This window comes from Taudactylus pleione, unplaced genomic scaffold (genome assembly GCF_031769625.1).
Source record: "Taudactylus pleione unplaced genomic scaffold, aTauple2 ptg000170l, whole genome shotgun sequence".
Taxonomy (NCBI): domain Eukaryota; kingdom Metazoa; phylum Chordata; class Amphibia; order Anura; family Myobatrachidae; genus Taudactylus; species Taudactylus pleione.
Genome location: NW_028284572.1, coordinates 962,950 through 990,046, shown reverse-complemented (window position 1 = coordinate 990,046; position 27,097 = coordinate 962,950). Strand labels below are relative to the sequence as shown.

At 42.0% G+C, this 27,097-nt stretch overlaps 1 protein-coding gene across 2 annotated transcripts in view; it reads right to left on the bottom strand.

Annotated features, from left to right (window-relative positions):
* Positions 1 to 27,097, bottom strand: part of FSTL5 (follistatin like 5) — a 658,814-nt gene that overhangs the window by 268,417 nt on the left and 363,300 nt on the right. For both annotated transcript variants that reach the window (XM_088475339.1, XM_088475340.1), the window contains exons 5-6: positions 18,190 to 18,386; positions 2,036 to 2,156 (exon numbers count right to left, since the gene is read on the bottom strand). In XM_088475339.1, the coding sequence (XP_088331465.1) occupies positions 2,036 to 2,156; positions 18,190 to 18,386 (318 nt within the window). The remainder of the gene's footprint in view (positions 1 to 2,035; positions 2,157 to 18,189; positions 18,387 to 27,097) is intronic.

Below are 27,097 nucleotides of genomic sequence, written 5' to 3'. Positions count from 1 at the left end.
GAATTATCACACATACAGTATACTGTACATCAAACAGTATAAGAGAACTGCAGGACAGAGATTTGTACAGGTTGAATCTCCTATATCCAAACTGCTTGGGACCAGGGTTATTTTGGATATCGTAATATTACGTATTTTGGAATATTTGCATACTATAATGAAATATCTTGGGTATGGGACCCACATATACACACAGAATGCATTTATGTTCTATATACACCTTATACACACAGCCTGCAGGTAATTTTATACAATATTTTTAATAGTTTTGAGCATCAAAAAAAGTTTGTGTACATACATGAAATTCATTTGTGTTTCATATACACCTTCTACACACAGCCTGAAGGTTATTGTATACTGTATATTAATGATTTTGTGCTTTAAAAAAAAGTTTGTGTACATTGAACCATCAGAAAGCAAAGGTTTCACTTTCTCAGTCATACTAAAAATATTCCATAATTCGGAATATTCCATATTTCGGAATATTTGGATATGGGAGACTCAACCTGTATAAACAGTATACAACAGTAAGCTTATTATACCCATTTTCCACTAAAAAGCGGCTCCAACCCGGGACACTGAGCATGAAGTGAGCACGGGTCAGAGCCGGGTTTTACCCCTTTTCAACTGGCGGCTAGATGTGAGTTATTCCCGGGTACAACCATTCACATTGGACCCTGGCCTTGTGTGACCAGGGTCTTCCAGCATTACAGTGGATGTTTGGAGATGATGTCATCTTAAGCGCTACTGAAACCAGCCAATCTGCTGGTTTGAGGTATGGCCCGGGCCATCATGAACACGGTCATGCCATTTACACTGCAGTGTTACCTGGATTGTTCCCGTATTCAACCCTGCTCGTCACCCGGGATGGATTCCCGGATTACTCAACTCGGGTTATTTTTCAGGGACTCTTTTCCACTGAGACGTAACCTGAGTAGACCCGGAAAAATACCAGGTTATTGTGGCAGTGGAAAAGGGTTATCGGTGATATATATACAGTATTTCTAAGGTATTTGTTTTTGGGTAGAGAATCCATGTGTCAACAGGGAGGCACCTGCTGAATAATTCTTATACCCTGAAGGGTAGAGAAAAGGATACAGCTAACTTGCCCCTGATTTGTGACAATGGAATGTTGAATCAAACTGAAGTAAGAAATGTTATTGTTTGGAAATTATGTGCTAATTAGCATTTATGTTTTTAATAAAAAAAATTAAAAGGAAATATATCTTTTGGGTGTTTTCTTTGATGAGAGGGTCTTTTTTAGAACTGTTCAGAGACATCCAGCATTGACATCAAAGCAAACAAAGACTCCAGAGAGAAAAATATAAAGTTCGCTACAGGAGTTACATAAGGACTTTGGCCTACTTTTACTTGATATGAACATTGGCTTAATCGCCGTGATTGATAAGTTTTCCATCAGTATTGACCCAGTTAGGATTTTTACCATTGCGCCCTCGAAGTATATTTTTTGTATGATTTGATTTTGATTCTTACTAACAGGGAATCTACTGTGAGGTGCAGCATTTTATTGTTTTAGCGCAAGATAAAGGTATTTTTTTTATATATATATTAGTTGTTAACAAGAGATTTTTCTGCGCAGTGGATGTATATAGAGCCACCAAGATATAGCCAGGCCCAGGCAGTGGCTAGATGTGGGGCTGTGGCTAAACCCTGTTAGGGGCCCTCTGCAGAACAAGTGCGCATGACTGTGCTATCTTGTGGGCATAGTTCCGAGTCCGTTGCATTCTCAGACTCCAGACAGACCTGAGCCGTGGGACTTTGTAACACCCCTCACTGTGCCACTGGATGTGTACAAAACACCCAGGTAGCACAGAAAAACACACCTCAGTTCCAATATGTTAATGTAGCAGACATGCCCAAAATGCAATCTCCTCTATTACATACAGTAAACATCAACATACTGCCCAATGACCTATATAATTAGAACAGATGCTAAGAGATGAGTTAATGAGCAGTTAGGTAGTGTTAAAAACAACGCATCACAGTATATACAGTAGTTATGGTCCGTACTTACAGAATGCTCTGTAGAATTCATCCAGGGACAAATGCTTATCCCCATTGTAATCATCATACTTTACTAGATCAAATAGGGAACATTCATATAGTGTCCTTCCGAAACCCTCCTGTCTTATCACCTATAAATAAATAATAATAATAATAATAATAATAATAATACATATTATAATAATAATAAATATGGTAGTGCAAAGCTAACTAGTACTAACATATCATTTGATACTTAATATACTGAATCTATAATTGTATAATAGTGTAAACTTATAAAATTATAACATTTTAAAAAATAATAGTTATTTAACAAAAGTAATGATTTATACAAATAGTGTGACCTTATCATCATTAGACAATTTGAAAACAAATAGCACAAGATTATTTTTAATGTACTCATAAAAGTTACTATATCGAGTAAATTCAATAAAAAATAAACAATGTTTTCTGGATCCCAGCAATTTTGTGATTACCACCAATTTAAGGATACTACAGCTGACTGAACTGTAATTAAAATCTTATGTATACATACCGTACTAGAGATGAGTGCAGAGCTCTGTGTTTTGGTTTTGATTCTAAATCATCGTCGTATTTTGATTTTGATTTTGGCAAAACCACCCTCAATTGTTTTGGTTTTGGTTTTCTTTAACAATAAATAAATTAAAAAATCAGCTAAAATCATGGCATTTGGACCTGTTTTGCTCCTACAGTATTATTAACAACATTGACATTCATTTCCAGTCAATTTTGATCGACTCACAACTCACAATATTGTTTACACCAATATTGGCCAAAGGCTGTAGTGAGATGGCTGTCTAAACTAAGCGATAGAGCAGTGGTATAAACACATGGCAGTTTAAAAGAATATACTGTAGCACATCTATAAAACATAGTGGTACAGCAGTGACAGACAGGATGGCAGTTCAGTAAACTATACAATCCTATAGAATGTTTTCATTAATTAAGAACAAATAGCATAAATGTAAAAGCCTAGTAGAAATATAATATATTACCAACACACTTCTCCAAACAGCAAATCACCGTGACTGCTGCTGGATAGTGGCGGAACTAGCGGAGGTGCAGCCGGTGGCTTGCATCGGGGCCCGCTGTGGTGCAGGGGCCCATAGCCCCTGCAGCCAACAGTGCCGCTGCACCAGCCGCCAGTGTCGCCAGGGCCCCACAGTGTAGTGCGGACCACAGTGAGTGAGGTCTGCACTACAAAACAAACACCGCCGCCGGCCTGGGTAGTACACTCGTACTACCTGGCGGTGGTGTGTTTGTTTTGGCAGCCAATGAGAGTCAGACAAACTCTCAATGGCTGCTGCGTCCACGGAGGGAGCCAGGCTGGAGCTCGCTCATGAGCTCCGCCTTCCGGCTCCCGCAGTGGTTGATGGGAGAGATGCCATGACATCTCTCCCATAGTGCAGAGCGAAAGCAGGCCAGGAGGAGGGAGGAGCAGACAGCGGCGGGTGCAGAAGTGGGGATTCAGGTTAAGTGTTTTTTTGGTGGGGGTTTTTGTGTTTGTTCTTAAGGCGGACTTTTACTGGGGGCACTGCACATAGGGGGGACTACTACTGGGGGCACTGCACATAGTGGGGACTGCTACTGGGGGCACTGCACTTAGGGGGTACTACTACAGGGGGCACTGCACATAGTGGGGACTACTACAGGGGGCACTGCACATAGCAGGGACTACTACTGGGGGCACTACACATAGGGGGACTACTACTGGGGCACTGCATAGCAGGGGACTACTACTGGGGGCACTAAATAAGGGGCACTACTGGGGGCACTGCATAGGGGTACCACTACATGGAGCACTGCATAGGGGGGCCCAAAGCATATTCTTGCACCTGGGCCCACCAGTCTCTAGTTCCGCCACTGCTGCTGGCGTAACATCTAGTAAAAATCTAGATCACCACCAAACAGCAAACCACTTGCCCTGTATTTAGTGGTAAAGCATTTATTACTATAAGGAAAAGTAAATCTGAAACATGGAACAAATTATTAAAACGCAAGCTTCCAAATGTGAGTTTTTAACTGTAAACCTGGATCCCAACAGCAAATCAGAAGAGTTTCAAGCCAGGTGAAGATGTTGGCAGTGGAGATTGTGGACCTCATTCAGAGTCGGTCGTACACCACCGATGTTCGCTAAACTGCGCATGCGTAAAGTTCACAATGCGCGTGCGCAAACTAGCTGCTACGATCAGAAATTTCTCTCTCCTTGAACACAGCCAGGTCGGTAGTTTGAGTGACAGAATGAGGCGTTTGTGGGTGGTAACAGGGGAAGGTGCTTGAAAACGGGGGAGTGGAGATCCGAATGCAGGCATGCCTAATTATGCGAACTGCGTTTTATGGGAGTGCATAATTAACAAAGTAGTGTCATTGCATACGTGACATGGGTGGTTTGTACACTGACCTGATCGTAGTGCTTAAGAGAGTGTATGGTCAACCTTAAGCTCTACGACCAGTTCCGATGGTTACCGATGGTCTCGATTAATCCTTATATGGCCGGAGATGACGTGTAATGCGTACGAGAAGGGGGCATATTTTTTGTCTTACGGCCACATCCTCCCCTTGGTCGGCCAGCTAACGATCCGATCTTAATGACGCAACTTGCGAGTGCATCATTTGCATATCCGGCCCCTTTTCCCTTACGACCGTGCGGCCGCAACGACCGACTCTGAATGAGGTCCTGTATGTGCCGGTTTCTATTCATGCTGCTGGTAGCTGATGCTTGTTATTATATATGCCTTTTCAAATTTTTATAAACAACTTGAGTGAACTTGCTGCAAATGATGTAACAGGGGAGGAGGTACCTAGATAGGTGAAGTGCATCTCTGGCACTTCAAATGTCAGAGATGCCATGACAAATGTTGTCAGGATTTGGGAAAAAATATTTCCACATGGAAGAGGTGGCTTTTTTGGTCTTTAGCCCTGGAATGATGTGCTGCCACTGGTGGATGACTTACTTCGACACAAATAACATCATCATCCTCCTGAATTTTATCAACTTGTTCTTGTCCAATACATTCATCATCAACTTCCTCATTAGTGTCAGATACACAATGATTCCCCTTTTACTGTTGCATAGTAACAACTTCCAATGTAGCATCCCCACTTGCTATGTCAAAACCATCATTATCATTACTTTTACTATGACTCATCTTCATAATTGCAGAAGGTTTAGAAATGGTGAAATTACAGTGGCACAATCAAATATGTCAGACACACAAATAGCACCCTTAGGGGTAAATTTACCAAGATTCGATTTGGTCCCAATTTGTCCCGCTTTTCAACTCGGACAAGATCGATCAAAAACTGACTTTATTTCACTTTAAAAATCGGGAATTTACCAAGCTCCCGGTTTTGACAGGATCATTTTGATTGATGATGTATTTGGTCGATCCTGTCCGTTTTGAAGTCCCGATTTCACTGGCCGGATTTCTCTTCCGAAAAAGCAGGCTACACATATCAGTGAAATATGTGCAGACTGCTTGTTTTAAAAAATATATTTTTTGAGGGTTAATTTTAAAAAAAAAATTATGTGGGGTCCCCCCCTAAAACAGAACCAGCCCTGGACTTTTCATAGCCAGTCCTGGTTGGCTAAGTACAGGAAAAAAAATGCGTAGGGTTCCACTGTACTTAGTACAACCAGCACTGGGCTCTGGGAACCGGTCCTGGTTCTGGAATTACAGAGGAAGAAAATGCGTAGGGTCCCCTTGTAATTCCCAGAACCAGCACTTGACCCTTTCTAGTGGGGGGCTGATGCCACAGCCAGGGGAGCCCTTTCACTGGGCCTACCAGCCACAGCATCAGTCCTGACTGCTAGTCAGCCCAGGCCAGGGATCCCTGGGAAGTTGGGGACCCCCCTAATAAAGATATCACCTTCTCCAGGGCACCCCTGGCCTAGTCTGATAACCCGGGGCTATCCCTGCCACCCTAGAGTGGTGGGTGGCGGGTTCATAGTGCTTGTAGTGTGTAATAAATAGAAATGTCAATATTGTCTTTACAGTGGAACTACAGGTACCAGCAAGCCTCCCCCGCATGCTGGTACTTGGAGAACCACAAGTACCAGCATGTGCGACATTAAGGGCCCGTTGGTACCTGTAGTCCCTAATTTGATTGTAAATCCTGCAAATTGAGCAAAATGAATAATGGTAAATTCACGATTTAGGAATAAAAGAGTGAAAAGTACTTCCGAATAGAGCCGATGGTGATATCATTTCTGTTGCAAAAAATGGCCGAATTAGCAGCATTAAACCACTCGATTTCAACACCAAAACTAATACAAATCACCCGACTTTAATTATAGTAAATTCCCGATTTGCAAAAAAGTGATATTCACCCGAAAATGCAAATCGGGACCAACACGAATCTTATTAAATTTACCCCTTTTTCACTTAAAAAATCGGGAAATTACCAAGCTCCCGGTTTTGACAGGATTGTTTTGAAGGATGGTGTATGTGGTCGATCCTTTCCTTTTTGAAGTCCCGATTTAACCGCCCGAATTTCTCACCCGAACAAGCAGGCTGCACATATCAGTGAAATATGTGCAGACTGTTTTTTTTTTATTATTATTTTTAGGGTTAACTTTTTTAAAAAAAAATGACGTGAGGTCCCCCCCAAAAACGTTAACCAGCACCAGACTTGCCAGCCTGTCCTGGTACCTAAAATTACAGGAAACAAAATGAGTAGGGTTCCACCGTAATTTAGATACCAGCACCAGGCTGCAGGGCCAGTCCTGGTTTTAATTATAGGAAGAAAACATTTGCTTAGGGATCCCCCTATAATTAAAACCAGCACCAGACTCTTTCTAGTGGGCGGTTGATGCCACAGCCAGGGGAACCCTTTCACCGGGCCCCCCAGCCGCAGCATCAGTCCTTACCGCTAGTTAGCCCATGCCAGGGATCCCTGGAGAGTTGGGGAACCCCCCAATAAAGGGGTCCTTCTCTCCAGGGCACCCCTGGCCTAGGCTGTTAGCCTGGGGCTATCCCCGCCACCCCTTGGCGGTGGGTGGCCAGTTGATAGTGTATGTGGTGTGTAAACAATAGCATTAACAACATTGTCTTTACAGTCGAACTGCAGGTCCCAGCAAGCCACCCCCACATGCCGGTACTTGGAGAACCACAATACCAGCATGCGGGACATTAAGGTCCCACTGGTACCTGTAGTTCACCTGTAAAGAAATGTCTAAAAAAACACAACACACACCGTGAAAGTACAGTTTTATTACATACATACAAATACAGACATTCTCACCTACATTACCAGGAGTGGTCCCCTTGTCCAAAGTAGGCATCCAAGGTCTTCTTAAAACAAAAAAATTCAAATCCCTATCCACGCAACAGATACCAACCAGGATGGTTGATATCTCCCGAATGAAATGCTCAGACTCGGCTTCTGCCTTTATAGAGCCGTATCTGAGCATTCATTGGCTGAGAAAGGTAAGCCCCTGCCTCTCTCAGCCAATGAACGGCTCCTCCATTGAAGTCAATGAATGCTCAAATATGGCTCTATAAAGGCAGGAGCCGCGTCTGAGCATTTCATTCGTTAGATATCAACCACCCTGGTTGGTATCTGTTGCGTGGATCACAATTTTTGTTTTTTGTTTTAAGAAGACCTTGGATGCCTACTTTGGACAAAGGGACCACTCCTGGTAATGTAGGTGAGTATGTGTGTGTGTGTATGTTTGTAATAAAACTGTACTTTCACGGTGTGTGTGTTGTGTTTTTTTACACATTTCTTTACAGGTGAACTACAGGTACCAACGGGCCCTTAATGTCCCGCATGCTGATACTTGTGGTTCTCCAAGTACCAGCTTGCGGGTGAGGCTTGCTGGTACCTGTAGTTCCACTGTAAAGACAATATTGATATTTCTATTCATTACACACTACAAACACTATCAATCCGCCACCCACCACTCTAGGGTGACTGGGATAGCCCCGGGCTATCAGCTTAGGCTAAGGGTGCCCTGGAGAGAGGGATACCTTTTATTGGGGGGGTCCCCAACTCCCCAGGGATACCTGGCCTGGGCTGACTAGTGCTCAGGACTGATGCTGCAGCTGGGGGGCTTGGTGAAAGGGCTCCCCTGGCTGTGGCATCAGACCCCCACTAGAAAGGGTCTGGTGCTGGTTTTAATTATAGGGGGACCCCAACACAATTTTATTTCCCCGTAAAATTAAAACCAGGACTGGCCCTGCAGCCTGGTGCTGGTACCTAAATTACGGTGGAACCCTACTCATTTTGTTCCCCGTAATTTTAGGTACCAGGACAGGCTGGCAAGTCTGGGGCTGGTTAGCCCTTTGCGGGGGGAACTCACGTAATTAAAAAAAAAAAATCAACCCTAAAAAAAAAAAACAACAGTCTGCACATATTTCACTGATATGTGCAGCCTGCTTGTTCGGGAGAGGAATTCAAAAAGGACAGGTTCGACTAAATACACCATCAATCAAAACAATCCTGTTAAAACTGGGAGTTTGGTAAATTCCCAATTTTTTAAGTGAAAAAAACGGCCATTTTTGATCAATCCTGTCCGAGCTGAAGAACTGGACAAATCGGGACCAAATCGAATCTTAGTAAATGTACCCCTTAGAGTCTCTTCAGAGATCTGTGAAGTTTGTGAACGTGTGAACACACAATTTGTTCTTCAGCCTTAGGGGCATATCTAATTGAGTGCAAATTTTTTAAAAACCCCGCAGTGTGGGTTTTTTCCCGCAGCCACGATGACTAGCCTATCTACATGCTGGGGTGAAATTCAGTCTCAGATCGCATGAAGCCAAATTTATTCTCTCCTGGACCACTAGCTGGTAGAGGTCTCTATCCATATGATCAGTGCCAGGGGAAGGGCCATGGTGCCCACATGCCCCTTTCCCCCACACTGTGCTTGGTGCTCTCGGTGAAGAGTCACAGCTGTTGGGTGACCCTGGAGCCAGATGGATGCTGCTGTCCTGGGGGGAAGTGTGTCCCTAGTGCAGGAGGGACAGGTGTTCAGCAAGTGAATGATAGGGGCACACTGGGGCAAACGTGTCACTCACTGTAGACACCACTGTGTCTGTGGGCGGCATATCATGCTCTGGCCACTATCTGTGTCCAGGTATCAGAAAAATCTGAAAAAATCTATTATTTCAGCTATTAATACTTTGGGGTGCAGCTGACGGGAATAAAACACCCAGTAAGTATACACTGCCCCTCAAACACACACAATCTTCCCTTGAAATATCTAACTTGAATTAAAAGAATAAAATAAACTCAAAAAATATGTATTTTTTGGGATGCAGCTCACTCAAACACAGCACAGTATTTTTTCTCAGTTATGCTTGCAATCACAATACTGTCTGGAATGCACAATATACCCTTTAAATTGGTACACAGGGAGTGCAATTTAGACTCAAACACAAGCAGGATGAGCCTATGCAGATTGCTAGCTATAGTGTCTGTCGCTTTATCTCCTCTTGACATCACGACACTGAGAAAACTAGATCTTTGATCAACTAAGCTCACAGTCCTGTCTCTGCTCTCATACAGAATACAGTATATATTGTAGATAGGGATACCCTTGTGAAAACATTTGTAAATGTAGTTCACTTTTAAACATACACAGGAGGAGCCCGTATTGGTGATTGCTTGCTATAGTGTCTGATTATCACAAATACACAGATTAAAGATGCTTTCTTTTCCATCCACTCCAACCACCTACAACTCTCTCCAATGGCCACAATTGCAGCACAGCTACAGCCAACAACCCTCTGCATGCACTCTCCTATCTTAAATGGCACCTAAAATCATGAGGGAGGGACTTACATCCAATACAAACCACACACCATCTGACATTTCTGGGAAAATTAAGTTTTGCTTCATTTTGAGAACCAAAGCAAGCCACGACTTGCTTCAACTTGGTATCCCAAAATTCGGTTCTATCATATTTCTCAGAATCCGAACCGCTCACCTCTAATACATGCATACATATGTACACATTCAGATTCAACTTGGTAGTTTTTATTTTTATTTCTGGTGTGCCTTGCTTATATGTATTTGCATAAACAAGTTTGACTCTTAATGAAAATATAAACTATTATTTAATATTTATATCCATTGTCAGGAAAGACTTATGCCATGGAAATGTTTCCCTAAAGAGGATATCACAATGGATATGACACAGTCATATGCCACTTACATCAAATAACCTGATACCCTGATGGAGCAGGAACACTCATTGCAACGCCATATCTCCTGGCTGATATTAATAACGTATGTAATTTACCACATATTTCCAACCTAGGGTAAAATGTAATAGCCTGCACTTGCAGCAATTGCTGAGACACTGGCGAGATTGCCCGATGTTTTAAAGCTGCAGTCATTTAAAAGCAAAACCAACCTAGTTATTACATTTTGCTTCAGGATAAAAGTGTTAAAATAAATTTGTATAGCATTTTCTGCTAAAGATCAAGATTTAAATAGATCTCTTTAAAGATCTCTGAAGATTTTTGCACTTTTAAAGATGTTGCTATTTAAAGAATATGTAAATATTTGTAGTATTTTTTTCTATTTTACATATTTCAATTTTAAAGACTCATAGGTTCTCTTTTCAGTTTAACACTTTAAGTTCTAAGGATGAGTAGGACTCATCCTCCGCACATACCTCCAAAAACTAAGGACAAATCAAATGGGGGGGGGGGGGGGTGACGGGAGGGCTAAAAGTCCTCCACTTCTGCCTTTGGAAACCTACAGCTACACACTAGGGGTCAGCATTAATTGAAAAATGGTTTCAAACATGCCCATTTACTATATATATAATATATTCTGGATTCATTAAATAAATTGGTGTCCTCATTTCATGCGTTAGGTTGTTTATTTTTCAAAACAGTTTGCCTTGTTGTGCTACCCCTTCACAGCTTAGCCTGTTTTGCCACTTTTTAGGAAGTCACTCAAATTATACTTTTTTTTCTAGAAGACTTAATTTATAGAAAATATCATTAGTTTCTTCTTTCTCATCACATGGCAAACAATCTACACACAATGGGCAAAAATGTGTTTGTTTGTTTTATCTAATTGGCATTGCAAAAAAGTGAACTAAAAGATAATGTCTGTATTCTTTATTTTCCATCAAGAAATACTTTGTAGTTCTTGCTTTGGCATTAATCCTCCTTTCCAAAAAGGCAATAAGGCACATTGTACATATACCGTAAGTTTCATAGCAAAATCTCTCTTTAAAAATAATGTATTTTTTTCTTACTTGTTTGAACAAAACATAAAATAATATAGTAGCCAAACATTGTACACCATTTTGAAAAGAAGACAACACACCACATCAAATGTGGGAGAACTGGACATGAAATTCCCTGATCTCTGATGTCAGATGGCACGCTCTTCTTTTTAATAAAGGCACTACTAAGTCTGCAGGTGACAGAATAGGGGAGATAGATCACTTTTAATGCTCTGCCCTAATACCTGGCTTTTAAAAAAATCTTTAATTTAGTACCAGGTGGGGGAGGAGCTTAATGCCATCATCATGCCTCCTATGCAAATTTATGTAATCATGTCCTGACCTCTCACAACTCCCAGTAACTACTAAGGAGGGAACTTTAGGTGAGTACCCACATCCTCCTATTTGAACTCCTGCAGTGAAGAGGGCAAGTCCCACTTAGCAGTGAAGGGGGTAAAGGACAATGAAATGTCAAAATTGATAATTTTATAATTTGCAGTAAGTAAAATTCAATGTTTACAAAATGTAACATAACATTTTATAGCAGCTTTGTTTAAAGATGAATTGATGCCTATCCATTCCAAAACAGACAGCTAGTATTCCCCACACATCTTTAGAACACTGTCCTAAGGTATCTGAAACAGGTAAAAAACAACTGAGAATGCCTTTATACAATATTTATTTAATATCCAACCAGTGCATTACAACCAAGCTGCCATCCACATTGTGGACCTCATTCAGAGCCGCTCTGAATGAGGGCGACCACTTCTCTGAATGAGGGCGACCACTTCTCTGTAAAGTGCCAGTCTCCTGGCCGCTCGCTAAGCTCGCTTTAGCAAGCGGCCAGGTTGATGGTAGCGATGGTCAAGATCATCGTGACCATCGGGGCTTGCGACGAGACCCTTGTGGTAGGGTCTCGTCTGCCGCAAGCCCCAGTGAGCTTTCGGCTCTAATAGAGCCGGAGGCTCACCACTGACATCACGAGTGATGTCAGTGGGGCCACCCCCAAACGGCAGGCATTCCTTCGGGAACGCCTCTGTTTGGCCAGCCAACCCCCCACCCCGCCTACAAAATGGTGCGAGCTGTCGATCACCATCGACAGCCGCCCCTTTTGTTGTGAGCCCCGGAGCGAGAGAATTTCTCTCTTGCTCCGGGGCTTGCGCATGCGCAGTGCGGCCGCTGCACGTGCGCAGGACCTCAACAGGAACCCGCTTGTGAGCGGGTCTGAATGAGGCCCTGTGTCTGCTGTGTAAGTGAAGCACTTTTCTTCTAACATGGCAGCCTGCTGCAGAACAATGGAAAAGACAGCAGAGAGGGCATTATTAGCTGAGCCATAACAGGGCTTAAATGCGCCCTGTGCTAGCTCCACCCCTTTAGCACCCAACTTCATGACATCATTATGTTGCACGGAGGGGGTGGGGCCGGCAGCACCGATATGTGCAGCGCTGACTTGGAGCATCCTGAGGAAGCTCTAGATCAGCTGCACACACTGCAGGGTGCCTGTCAGGAGCATTTAAGGGACACTGGGGTGATGCCGCTGGCTGCATGGTGTAATTTCAAGCACCTTGCTAGCCAGAGGCAAGGGGCGCGGGGCGGTGAAAGTGCCGCCCACACAGCCCTGCTCTCTGTATGGCTGCACGAAGTTAAGTATAAAAACAGCCATAACTGTGTATTTTATTAGTAATACAACACCTTTCACATACATTAATATACAATTATAGATATACTTGCATTTTAAACAGTTATGCTGTTTCCTGATATTAGTTATCCTTAATAAAGCACTAGAGACAACATTTGTGACAAATCATGTATCATACTGACAAAGAAGCCCTTGTATCATTATTGTTTTATCGTTGAGGAGTTGCATGTCACGTACATTTTTTGTTTCCAATTAGAAAAGACAATGTTACTATTTATTTTAGTTATGAAACCCAGGAGTTTAATTAGAGGATCTAAAACACTCAGTTATTTATTGTACCCTTATATCATTTCTAATTCTCTTTACATCTTTGAATAGCCCAAAGTCATTAAAGAATCTCTGATCATTTAACAATTTCACCAGCCATGATTTCATACTTTTAAAACTTTGAAGAGGAAACTGACATTCATTCAGTGACAGAATTACAGTAACTTTGTAATGCTATGGGCATTGGGCAATGCTGAAGCCCAGGGCAATCCATCCATGAATTTGTCTACATATGATCACCCACTGAAACAATCATAGCCCATTACTACGCCCTCCCTACTGCTTTATTGTTTACATGTCCATTAGCCTACCTCCCAACATAGGGTTTTTGGAGCTGGGATAGGAAGAGTTACTGGGGACATGACCTATTCAGAATGGATTTGGTTATGGCTTGTTGGCCACACCTCTATACTCTATTTCTGCAAAACAAAAGTCACAAGCATATTTTTTACGCAATAAATGACAAAGAACCACATAAATATGTAAATTGGATTGTGCAGGGCCTCTCTCATGAATCTCACTTAGGGGTCTATTCATCATCACTTAATTTCTACCAAAATACGTGAAAATTAAGATTTTCAACTTTTTTTGTGGAAATTAAGTATCACTGCCATTCATCAAACATGTAACGCAGGAGATTTACAATTGCCCTTCGCTAATTTCCACACTTTGGAAATTATGAAATTCATCAAGTTCCGGAACTTGACAGTGATGGTGTACAGCATCTGATACAGCAGACGGTTCTGATATGATCCCTCCCTGCTGTGTCCCCTTACCTGTCTGATGCTGCCTCCTGGCTCCATGAGCTCTCCTCCAGTGAGCCGGGGTGGGAGAGGGTACAGCAGTGGCATTGGGGGACTGCACTGCAGGGCTGATCTGTCTTAGCAGGAGCAGGTCTGTGGCGGCGGGGGTCGGGGACACCATCAGCAGGGTTGGCTGGGAGGTGCACCGAAGTGGACGGGGGAGGGGAGCGGGAAGGGGCGCTTCCTCCAGTCAGTCCAGGGCTCCCCTGAAGGAGCCCGGGAGAAGCAGCAGGGTACTTCGGCTACCTGTCAGTGGCTGCTCACCAGCGCAGCTCCTGCAGGCAGCGGGACAGTGGAGTCGGCGGCACCTCTGAGACAGAACCCAGCAGGCAGCATCGGGACAGTGGGGCCAGTGGCATGTCGCCAAAAGGACCCAGCAGGTGGCAGCAGGACAGTGGAGCCAGTGGCACCTCGGAGACAGGACCCAGCAGACGGCAGCAGGACTTTGCAGCCAGTGGCACCTCAGAGACAGGACCTGGCAGCATGGAGCAGCCGGCACCAGAGTGGCATGGGGGGGGTGGACAGCACAGGTATGATCTGGTAGCAGGGGATGGATGGGAGCCAGCATAGATCACCCAGCAGCAGCAAGTGGGGGGGGGATAAAGCAGATATGACCCAGCAGCAGATAGGGGGGTGGACGTGTGCCGGCATGGAAGACCCGGCAGCTGGGCGGAAAGCACCTGTCAGTGAGGGGGGTGAACAGGACCTGTCAGTGTCAAGATCCGGCACAAGGAATTCCTCAGTTGGAGGACTGGAAGCCAGGGAGTTAGGGTGGCTAGGAAGCAACTGATGGGGTGACAGTAATAATGTCCTCCTTAATGGTCAAACCCAGGGGTTCGCTAAACCTAACCAGAGGCACGGAGCCTAATCCACTTGGTGGTCTTCACCAGTGACCCCTCCTATTGGTATTTAGGTTTTGCCACACCAAGTGAGCAGGTTGCAGCCTTCTGATCAGGTACCTGGGAGTGACGAGGAGACCAGGAGATGACACTAGGAGTAAGATAACTAAAAGACTGCGTACACAGTGTAAAGATATGGAGCAGAGATGAGTACGCAGAATAATGAATGCAAAGAATACCATGGGATTTTAGCGCTGGTCTGTACTGAAGAAAACAAGACAACACTGGAGATCCCAGCCTGGGCTGCACTAGGGAGTATCTCTGGAGATCCAGACACAGGACTGGTACAGGAGAAAGGCACTAGAAGTCAGTACACAGATGCTGTACTGAGTACACACGCTGGTGATCCAGATGCAGGAATGACACAGGAGAATGGCACTAGGAGTCAGTACATAGATGCTCTACTGAGTAGCTGATTCAGGCCCGCTCACTAGGATGCAATCGCTTGTAGCTGGTCGATATTTGCAATCTGCGCATACGTATGTATCGCAATGCGCCTGCGCTAACCTCTGCGAAAGATTGGGATGCGCTCGCTCGCCCAGCACAGACAGCCTAGTTGAATGTGGGACAGGAGAGGTCATTTGTGGGTGGTAACAAGGGCAGGCCACTAGAAACAGGGGAGTGGAGGTACGAGTGTTTCAACATAGTTTCAGAGCCATGCATAATTAACAGGCTGCGTCATTGTACACGTCACCTGGTTGTATTTCACACTGAAGTGATCGCAGTGCTTGCGGCAAGGTATAGTCAACCTCAAGCTAGTCAACCTCAGGCTACTTGGTTGCCAGGGCCCTGGGCAAAGCAATGAACTGTGGGCCCTACCCACCCATTCATAGGAATAAAGATTTAAACGATCAATAAAATTAAACTTTTAGATTTATTGGTACTTTTAGCAAAATCAATGCTAAACAAAAAAAACCCCATAAGGTTAAGCAAGGATTACGGACTCCACCTACCTCATGTCTCCATTACAGCACTCAGTGCAGTTCTTACTCTGCACTGTAGGTGTGATTAAACTATGGGGGGCCTCCTGAAAATGCATCTTTCCCTGCCTCCCTCTCAGTCTGCTGCCCTATGCACAGAACCAAATTGTATCCCAGTATAGCAGGATAGCAGAAAACACTCCTTTGTGGGGCACTATTATCTATTAACAACTGTAGAGTAATAGAAATATGTTTAAAACTTAGCTTTTATTAAATAGGCACCTAAAAAAGAAAGAATTTATCACCCACAAAGCTCAAACAATACACACACTGTGGTACAGTACGTACAATGTTTGAGTTTTATGGGTGATAAATTCTCTCTTTTTTAGGTGCATATTTAATAAAAGCTAAGTTTTAAACATATTTCTATTACTCTACAGTTGTTAATAGATAATAGTGCCCCACAAAGGAGTTTTTTCTGTTATCCTGTTATACAGGACACAGTGCAAACGACCGAGCACTCCGTGTAGATACCCTGCAGCCTAGCCTGCCCCTGCTGGAAACCCCTAGAATTATGGGGCCCTGGGCAGCTGAAGTGTGCACAGTCATTAAGATGCCCCTGCTGCAGGGGCATTTCTAGAGAGGAGGGGGCCTGTATGCAGTCTCCGACACGGGCCCCCTCCTCTCTGCCCTCCTCTCTGCCCTGCAGCCGGCAGCGCACTGAGCTGTGCGCGGCCAGCGCCGGAGTTATAGACTCAGGACACTAGAGTGTGTCCAGAGTCTATATTGTATGCACAGGGCATTGGGAAAATGGCCGCGGTGGCCATTTTCCCAGTACTGCGCATGCGCAAATAATGGGAAAATGGCCACCGCGACCATTTTCCAGTCGTTTTACAGCGCCGGACCTCCGCGCCGATGCGGGACTCCGGAGAGGTAAGTAATATTATGGGTGCAGGGTTTGCAGTGCGGGTCCCCCCTGGACCCAGGGGCCCGTGTTCCCCGCACACCCTGCACCCATTATAGATATGCCCCTGCCTTGCTGCTTGCAACATCAAAATGTCACATGCAGGGCCGTAGCTAGGGTAGTGCAGTCGGTGCCATCGCACAGGGCACCACAGGTCAGGGGCGCTGTTTGGGCCTGTCAAATTTCTGTTAATTATCATTCTTGCTTGTAGCTTCCTCTTATTTCATCCTCAGCATCTCCTGGCCTCTCCTATCTCTTCCCTGGCCCTTCCCCATGAAGCCATGGCCCTTTTTTTGGGTGCATTATGTCCCTTTGAAAAATGAAGGGGGCGCCAATGCTATTTCTGGCACAGGGCACCAAAAAGTCTAGTTACGGCTCAGGTCACATGTACAGGGGAGTGGCTTGCCCAGCATACATTATAATCCTGCTATTATAGCTGTCAAGTAATACTTTACTTTTCAAAAGAACTGTGGTAAAATGTAAGCATTAGCAATTCACCTATATGGTTCATATTTGAAAATTAACATTTTGTTTTTTTGAGCACTGTATATTTTTCCTGTTTTATTTACTTAGAGATGAATGACATTTAAAACTGTTCCATATTTTAAATTTGGCCACAAAATGTTGCAAATTTTTCTGATGAAATTTGGTCTTAAATGCTTTCAGTCTTTCTAGTCTTACCCCAATAACACGGCACAGCAGAATTAATTGATCTTCATCATCTTAGCTTTAGTCTTAGACTATAAGGGGCCTATTCATCATCACTTAATTTTTATGGGAAGAAGCCCTGGGTCGCGAAGAGGGATCCTTTCGGATCCCTACGCCCCTGCCCGGTTCCTTCCCCCCTGTCCGGCTCCTTTTGCCGGAAGTCGGGGCTATGGGTCGCACGTGCGTACGTGTCTCATTGTCCTAAAGGAGCAGTGAAGCGCTTCAGGGAGACAGCTGATTTTCAGATCAGCTGTCTCCGCACCGGGGCAATGATGAATTGCTCCGGCACTCGCAATCGAGATTTATTGTTAATTACTTCGGGGTCTGTTCAGACCCCGATAATTAACATAATGAATAGACTCCTAAATTCCATACATTTTGAAATTACAAATACCAAGCAGAATGGCATATCACGGCATGGCAATACAAATATGGAACTGAAAGTTTGTTTCAAAAAATCTTTACATCAATTCCGAAAAGCTGTTCCATGAAAAACCTGATTTATAAATAAAATCCTACCAATGTTGCTTATCTCTAATGTTAGTATTGGAATATTCATGGTTATCATCATATTTATCCCCTGAGACTACTCTAAGTTATAGGTAATGTTATCTGTTTATATTTTGCATTGTTTACCCATAAATCAGAATAATTACATTTGTCTAACGTAATGTATGTTATAAGTCAGTAAATTACCTGGGATATTTCATTAATATCCACAAGTCCATTACTATCACCATCAAAGTACTTGAACATCTGATCAACCAAGACTTTTCTTAGGCCTAATCTGTCTGCATTTTCCGTTTCGCTTTCCTTTCTGCTGTGTTTCTGGTTCTGTGAATCTAGTAATGCATTCTTCATCTTTGTATATTCTGCCGATTTGCACTTGTCTCCTGTGAAAAACACAAAAAGCATAAAAAAACTATATGAATAATATTAAATTTACAATGAAACATCAAAACAAAAATCTTTTTGTTAAATTACTGACATCTTGGAAGTATTAATTGAAATAAAAATACTTATAAGGTACACAACAAAACAATAAGTTCATTGATACAGCATCTAGCAGAAATCATTTTAATAATGATGGTTTAAAGAATGTAGATGGGGCTACAGATATGGCTTAGCACTTGGTATCTAGCTAAGCTTACCAACAAATGCTTTGAATGGCAAAAATCAGGGCATGAACTACAGTTTAATTGGGATGTCTTTTGCAGCTTCTATGTGCACTGCTATGGGAAAGTGTATATGACTAATAAAAAAAACCCTGGTCATTTCAGTCCACCCACTGCTCTGTGCTGCACCCTCTCAACCCTGTCCAGCCCTTCTGCCTACTCCCAGCTTCTTTTATCCCATCCCGTGCTGCCCCTTCTCTACTCCATCCCACCCCATTGTATATTTATCCTGTTGTAACCGGCACAGAGTGGTCCTCCCACTGGTCTGTCCCGTCGTTATGGTGGGAGCTATTTGGAGAGGGGAGTGCATAGGCTCAAACTGCACATGTTGGAGATAGGACAGACAACTGATTATTATATAACTGATTATTATATAGATTACATAGTAGGGTTGTTAAAATATGCAGGTCTCTCTAGAATAATATTTAAAAATTGTGTAGGTCTATATGAAGACAAAAACAAAATTCCCAGTACACAGGTCACTAATTTAGCTTCACAGGGGGAAAAAAATCCACTCTGAACCCCAACAATTAAATTTGGAATAGTTCACTCTCTCAGTCTACACCACAGTGTTCTCTGCTAATCAGGGGAATAAAGGATCACATGGGCCTGGCGCTGAAAATGATCAAGGGCCTGTTGGTAGAAGTAGAGGAGCTGTAATCAGTGCTCTGTGAGTTTGGCCAGTGTTATGTTAATGGTACACCCACTACACTAGCAGCCCCATTGCCCAACTAAATACATAAAAGTACAAAGATTCCAAACTTTTAGTCAGGAAAATAGAAATTAATTTTAATAATGATGATTTATGGCCGCCCATGTGGCTAGATGATGGCTAGACATCATTATATTGTCATGATGGGTCTATTTTTATGTGGAGGCCTGGAGCTGTAGTCCCATCTGCCCCATCATTAATTCTGGCCCTGCTACTAATAACATTTACAGATATCATTTATGTCCATTTTTTAATACTGTGAGCCTGGGAGTTTTCCACCACAAGTTCATGTGGTAAGAAATTCTGTAGGTTTAGTCACCTTTACAGTAAAGAACTCTTCCTATCCGTATGGTGTCATCATATTCCTTTTATTTCCAACAGATGACCACTTGTCCTGATACAGGGACATTTAGACTTCACATTTCTAAGTGCTATAATAGCAATTAATTAAAAACATAGAAGTGTATGATAGTGAAACATGTAATAATGACAGTACATTTATGATTGAAATAAAGGAGGCTCAAATATACAGTTTCTTTTGAGCATAACTATTTTTTTATACTTGTAGTTGTGTTGTAGTAATTAAAAGTGCTAGTAGTAAACCCTTGTGAAGATACAGGTTCTCTGATCATTCAGGTAAATAGTTCAGTAAAATGGCAATTGTCCTTTTTTGTAAATCTACACACACAGGCAGGGGTGTCTTAAGAGAGGAGGGGGTCCATGTGTATTCCCTGTGCAGGGCCCCCTCCTCTCTCCCTGGCGGGCGGCAGCCAAATAAAGCGGCTGGCTGGCCACCGCAGAAGCAGTAGACTCTGGGCACCCGCACACCCTGCACCCATTATAGATACGCCCCTGCACACAGAGCCTGATTTATTACAGATCGTTAATACTAATGAATGCAATCACAAAGCATAGAGACACCCACTACCACTATCTCACATCCATAATACCTTGCAGTCCAGCGTATACATCGGTACAATTACAGCAGCTCTGACCTTACTCAGAAATTGCTAACCTCGTCGCACGCAGTGAGTACTCAGGCTGCGTATGCCGTTACAGTGGATAATTTATGCACGCCCATGTAACAGCGTTCAAACGTACTGTCACGCCTGCGCTTCTCTGACCACTCCCCTGTCACCACCCCCAAATGCTGACCTCCCGTCACTCACATTACAATGGCTTTCTTTCTGCGTGTGTTTGCAGAGTGATCGCAATGTTACCTCACGCATTCACATTGCATTGCATATGCATGCACAGTACGTACCATCGACCGATCTGTGTACGATGTTTCAGTGGCGATACGTAATGAATCAGGCCCACAGTACACTGTGGGCGGGATGTATCAAGCATGGCATTATGGATGCGATACATCCCGCCACTTACTGCATCCATACTGGCATTAATAACGCTGATATGCACTTACAAATGCTATTAAAATCACAAAGGACAGCTCTTACAAAAAGATCTGTCCTTTGCGATGAAAGGATTTCTGAGTTTATGACCCAGGAGTCCTTCTGCACATGCGCATGCCAGACACATGAGGGGTCCCTGGGAGGGATCCTGTTGGATCCCTTATGGGGAACACTGTGAAAAGAAGCCCATAAGCTTCTATTAGGCAATGCCATTTATACATGGCGTTGCCAACTGGGTACAAGCTCCAGAAAGTTACAATTTCTGAAGCGTTTTACATATGGGGAATGGGGTCAAACTCTCTTGACCGCATTTTCACTTTAGAACTTTAGTACATCCAACCCTTTAACACTTTAGCCAGAATAGTATCTAATTTACTACAGTGTATGTCCCATTCAAAAATGCCTGAGGAAGCGACCAGGTGCCATGCAAATTGTTGCAGTTTTAAGTAAGAATTGAATGTTCCTTTTATGCTTTATTTGTGTGTCTGATTTTTAACTTGTGATACTGTGTTTTTGAATTATTTGTATTTTTAGTTAATCCTCTAACCATTGTTGTCACCCGCTTTGAGTCCTATTTGGAGAAAGAGAGATATGTGTTATTTTTATTATTACAATAGTTAAAACAATTTTATTTTAAAAATTTGTTTATCCATGACAATAGTGAGTTGTAATATGATGCCAATAATCTAGCTAATAAAATCATTTGATTATTGAATATCAATTTTGTTGGGTCATCCCTCATTTGCAGCCCAGGCTTCATGTTTGGGTAAGAGGGTGTTTGACCACTTATATCATAAGTACCGACACTACCTTTAACAGTCCTATATTGCTCACATCCTATATATAGAGAGCAAGGGACAAGCTTTACATAGCAGAAGTGTCACAAGGAAGATTTGATCTATAATTACTTAGGCCAGTGGTTCCCAAAATTTTTTGAATCACGGCACCCTAGAGTATCGGCATTGTTTTCATGGCACCCCTAAGCCAAAACTTTGTTATTGAAAAATTCAGAAAAAATTTAGTAAAGTAGTAAAGTGAAGTAAATTGTTCTTACCTGTCTGTTATATAGTGGTGGTGAACAGGTTTGAGCTTCTGATTGTCCACATATTTACATTATATTGCCATAAATAATTTGATATGGTGCTGGACCACCAACCTGAGGCACCCCTGCAAGTGTCCCGAGGCACCGCAGGGTGCACAGTGCACAGTTTGGGAACCACTGCCTTAGGCCTTGCTACCATGGGTGGTAGCACTGCTTGCAAACCCCGAGTTACTGCCCTCCAATTAATTTAAGAAAAATTTTTTCACACGCCGGAACATGTGCTATAACACTGGTGGTATGTAACAAATAAATTATATTTCTATTGGTGCAATGGCGAGCGCCCACCAACCTGTAATTTTGCATTTGTGAACCTCAAATTGTGGTTACACTGAGGTTGCACCCCAGTCTGTTGGACATGCTGCTGTGAGTGCGGGCTTTATATGGATTATATATATATATATATATATATATATATTCTATTTAAACAATGTGGTCACATACCAAGTTGCACCCCAAATCTAGGAATGGTGAGTGCCGTGGATTAGTGCTTTTTGTTTATTATGATTCATTTTTATAATTAATCATTTTTGTGATCACATTTTCTCATGAACCCCTTTTTAACTAGTTATCTAACTTGTGTCAGCTGTTTTCCTAGGTGCTTTGCAACAGGTGTGCTTGGTAACTGTCTCACATTTAAAAGCAAAGTTGCTGTGAGCTTTAAACCTTGGTAGCATACCCTGAGTTTGACACTAATGTGATGGCTATGTCCATATTATAATTCTGAGCAATAGAGTAGGGACTTGCAGTAAAGTGGGGTCCCGTGACGGGGGCTGCAAGCTTAAATGCATTGATCTATTCATGAACAAAAACCCCACTGTTTATTATTATTGTTAGTTATTATGGTGAGTGCAGAGACCCTGTGATTTCTATTTAAACAATGTGGTCACATACCATGTTGCACCCCAAATCTAGGAATGGTGAGTGCCGTGGATTAGTGCTTTTTTATATATATATATATATATATATATATATAAAGAAAAAAAGGTAACAGCGCTTAGTATGTATTTAGTCAGATTAATGTTTTATTAATCCTTGACAAATGCACTCCACAAATCTCAAGGGTGGCTGCTTCTTCTCCCAAAGACTGTTGTTCCAACAACATATAATCTTATAAAATAAAGAGTGGAGAACTATTGTATAAGTATTCCTAGTATTGTATAATGAATTTTAACCACCACCAGGTGCAATCACCTCTTTGTGGATGGGGGTGTATCAATATCCTAGTATTGTATAATGAATTTTAACCACCACCAGGTGCAATCACCTCTAAGTGGATGGGGGTGTACCTTGTAAAGTGGAAACACCACTTTTTAACAACACAAATGACCTTATTAGTCCACATTCTCAGGATGCTATGAAAAACCCGATATCATAACTGGGTGGGGGATGTTGGTCAGTGGAGCCTGCACTAGGAGGTGCTCTCTTCTCCACTCTTTATTTTATATATATATATATATATATATATATATTTATACATATATATATATATATATATATATAGTCAGGTGCATAAATATTGGGACATTGATAGAATTTTCATATTTTGGCCTCTATTCACCATCACAATGGCTTTGAAATGAAACAAACAAGATATGCTTTAACTGCAGACTTTCAGATTTAATTTGAGGGTAATTACATTCAAATCAGGTGAACGGTGTAGGAATTACAACGGTGCCTTACATATGTGCCTCCAACTTTTTAAGGGGCCAAAGGTAATGGGACTATCAACTGAAAAGCTATTTCATGGACTGGTGTGGGCAATTCCCTCGTTATTTCATTATCAATTAAGCAGGTAAAAGGTCTGGAGTTGATTCTAGGTGTGACATTTGCATTTGGAATCAGTTGCTGTCGACTCTCAATATGAGATTCAAAGAGCTGTCACTATCAGTGAAGCAAGCCATCATTAGGCTGAAAAATCAAAACAAACCCATCAGAGAGATAGCAAAAACATTAGGTGTGGCCAAATCAACTGTTTGGAACATTCTTAAAAAGAAAGAATGCACCGGACAGCTCAGCAACACCGAAAGACCCGGAAGACCACGGAAAACAACTGTGGTGGATGACAGAAGAATTATTTCCCTGGTGAAGAAAAACCCCTTCACAACAGTTGGGCAAATCAAGAACACTCTCCAGGAGGTAGGTGTATATGTGTCAAAGTCAACAATCAAGAAAAGACTTCACAAGAGTGAATATAGAGGGCTCACCACAAGTGTAAACCATTGGTGAGCCACAAAAACAGGAAGACCAGATTAGAGTTTGCCAAACAACATCTAAAAAAGCCATTACAGTCTGGAGCAACATCCTATGGACAGATGAGACAAAGAGCAACTTGTACCAGAGTGATGGGAAGAGAAGAGTATGGAGAAGGAAAGGAACTGCTCATGATCCAAAACATACCACCTCATCAGTGAAGCATGGTGGTGGTAGTGTCATGGCGTGGGCATGTATGGCTGCCAATGGAACTGGTTCCCTTGTATTTATTGATGATGTGACTGCTGACAAAAGCAGCAGAATGAATTCTGAAGTGTTTCGGGCAATATTATATGCTCATATTCAGTCAAATGCTTCAGAACTCATTGGACGGCGCTTCACAGTGCAGATGGACAATAACCCGAAGCATACTGCAAAAGCAACCAAAGAGTTTTTTAAGGCTAAAAATTAGAATGTTATGCAATGGCCAAGTCAATCCCCTGACCTGAATCCAATTGAGCATGCATTTCACTTGATGAAGACAAAACTGAAGGGAAAATGCCCCAAGAACAAGCAGGAACTGAAGACATTTGCAGTAGAGGCCTGGCAGAGCATCACCAGGGATGAAACCCAGCATCTGGTGATGTCTATGCGTTCCAGACTTCAGGCTGTAATTGCCTGCAAAAGATTTGCAACAAAGTATTAAAAAGTGAAAGTTAGATTTAGGATTGTTTAGTTTGTCCCATTACCTTTGGCCCCTTATAAAGTGGGAGGCACATATAGAAACTGTTGTAATTCCTACACCGTTCACCTGATTTGGATGTAATTACCCTCAAATTAAATCTGAAAGTCTGCAGTTAAAGCACATCTTGTTTGTTTCATTTCAAAGCCATTGTGGTGGTGAATAGAGGCCAAAATATGAAAATTCTGTCAATGTCCCAATATTTATGCACCTGACTGTATATATATCTATCTTTAGATGGGTTCCCATTAAGTATTCTTAAAAACTAACCCATTCTCACCGTTAGTATTTGGTGGAGGGCACTTTCCTTGAATCCCTGTATTTGTTAAGTGCCATCACTTACAATTGCAATCAGCTATGCTGACCAAATATCTTCAGGGCTTTCCCCATGCTTTAAGTCATCCATTAATTTATTGCAATTAACACTTGTATATAAACCAGCAAGCTAGCTTAATACTAATAAATAATGACAAAGACACCACTGCATTTTTTAAAGATCAACGTTATTTATTTATTATAATTAATTCTAATTCAATAAGGGTGGCAAAGAAGGACGCTACCAAACATCAGCTCTAACCAATTGACTCTCTTAAAAAATGACTAAAACGCCCCCCCCCCCTCTATAATGGCATAACCTGCGCTGTGCAGGACTCACCACCCTTTACTATGGCACAGTGTGGACGCTCCGTAAGGAAACGCCCGCTGTCCTCCCACAGGGGTAGGACATACCCGCTGTCTCTTTCAAAAGGGTAAGTGCCCCACAACGACCACTTATGCCACCTGTGGCCACTGGCTAGTAGTGTCTTCCTGCCTTCTGACAAACAAACAGATAACTTTAAAAGCTTTGGGCGGGTGGGTGGGACTTCCAAACTGAAAAGAGGCTGTACCATATTCAAATCTTTCCTTAAATAGCTCCTTCAAAGGTATACGCCCCAAAACCTACTATTAGGCCAAATCCTATGACCAATCAATAACAACGAACCAATTAATCTACCTAGCAAGAGCTTCCTAACCTCTAACCAATTACATAAAATGAGGCCAATTATATTGCTTTGTGCTTATGTAGCCCTCAGCTTATTTAATGTCTAGATCTCCTTTAGTGCTCCCAAACTATTGGAGAGTCTAGTAACCATCTCACTATACAGAATTATGTACACAAAAATATGGAGGATAGTATAGATCTAGGAGAAAGTAATACATAATAAGCTTCTAGTACCTTCTATAGTTTGCTGTGAAGTTTAAGACATCCTTTGTTAAGTGTTCATTATACTGCAGGACTCTGAGTGGGGACCATTATTATTAGCACAAGGATGACATGAAGTGAACACATGTATAGCAATTACAGACAGATACAATTGAGTAAATTGTATCTCCTTACATTTTGTTCTGATTAAAATCAAATACTGTAGAATGTAATTACAGCTCTGTCTGGTTTGTTTTTCTTTTAACAAAGAACCTTTTGAAACTTAATATGAAATGTGAGCTTTCCTTTTTTGAAAATATTTTATATCTACAGTAGCAAGAAATAACCTTGTATATTTTTTTCTTTATGAGTCAATTACAAATAATTTGTTTAAGTCAAACAGCAGAGACATAAAAAATCAACAGAAAGACAGTGCTGTATACAACATTCCTTTTTACCAAGGAACAGACTACAAATCGCTGTACTTCATTGAAAAGTTATAATAAACAAATGTGTATATATTCTCTAAACATTTACTCTATTTAATCTTTAAACATATAATACAAATATCATTCAATAAATTAATAATTATCAAAAATGATTGTTGTCATCAGCAAAAAACTATTATAATGCACCGATACTGCAATTATTAAGCTTAGTAACATGGAGGAGGATTCTTATAGTCCCTAATTGACTGAAAGTGAAAATTATTTGACAGTTTAACAATTGTGAAAAGGAAATATTTTATATTGCACTATCTTTCTATTTGTGGTAGAATCCCCAACATATCACAGAAAAAGAAATGGTGACATACAGTATGGTAGGCCATTTAAAGACCCCTTATTTGTGACAGATGCTATTTTATAATTGAGTTTGTACTAATTTAGTATTTTTATAGATTATCAATTTGTAATAGCTTCTGGGACAAGTTGCTGTATTGTTTGTCAGAAGAAATATATATCTAAAGTACTGTCTTTGTATATACTGAACATGTTTATACATATAAACATGGTGTGTTTCTCTGATTTTGAGAACACAGTGGTAGTACAGGTTGAGTCTCCCATATCCAAATATTCCGAAATACGGAA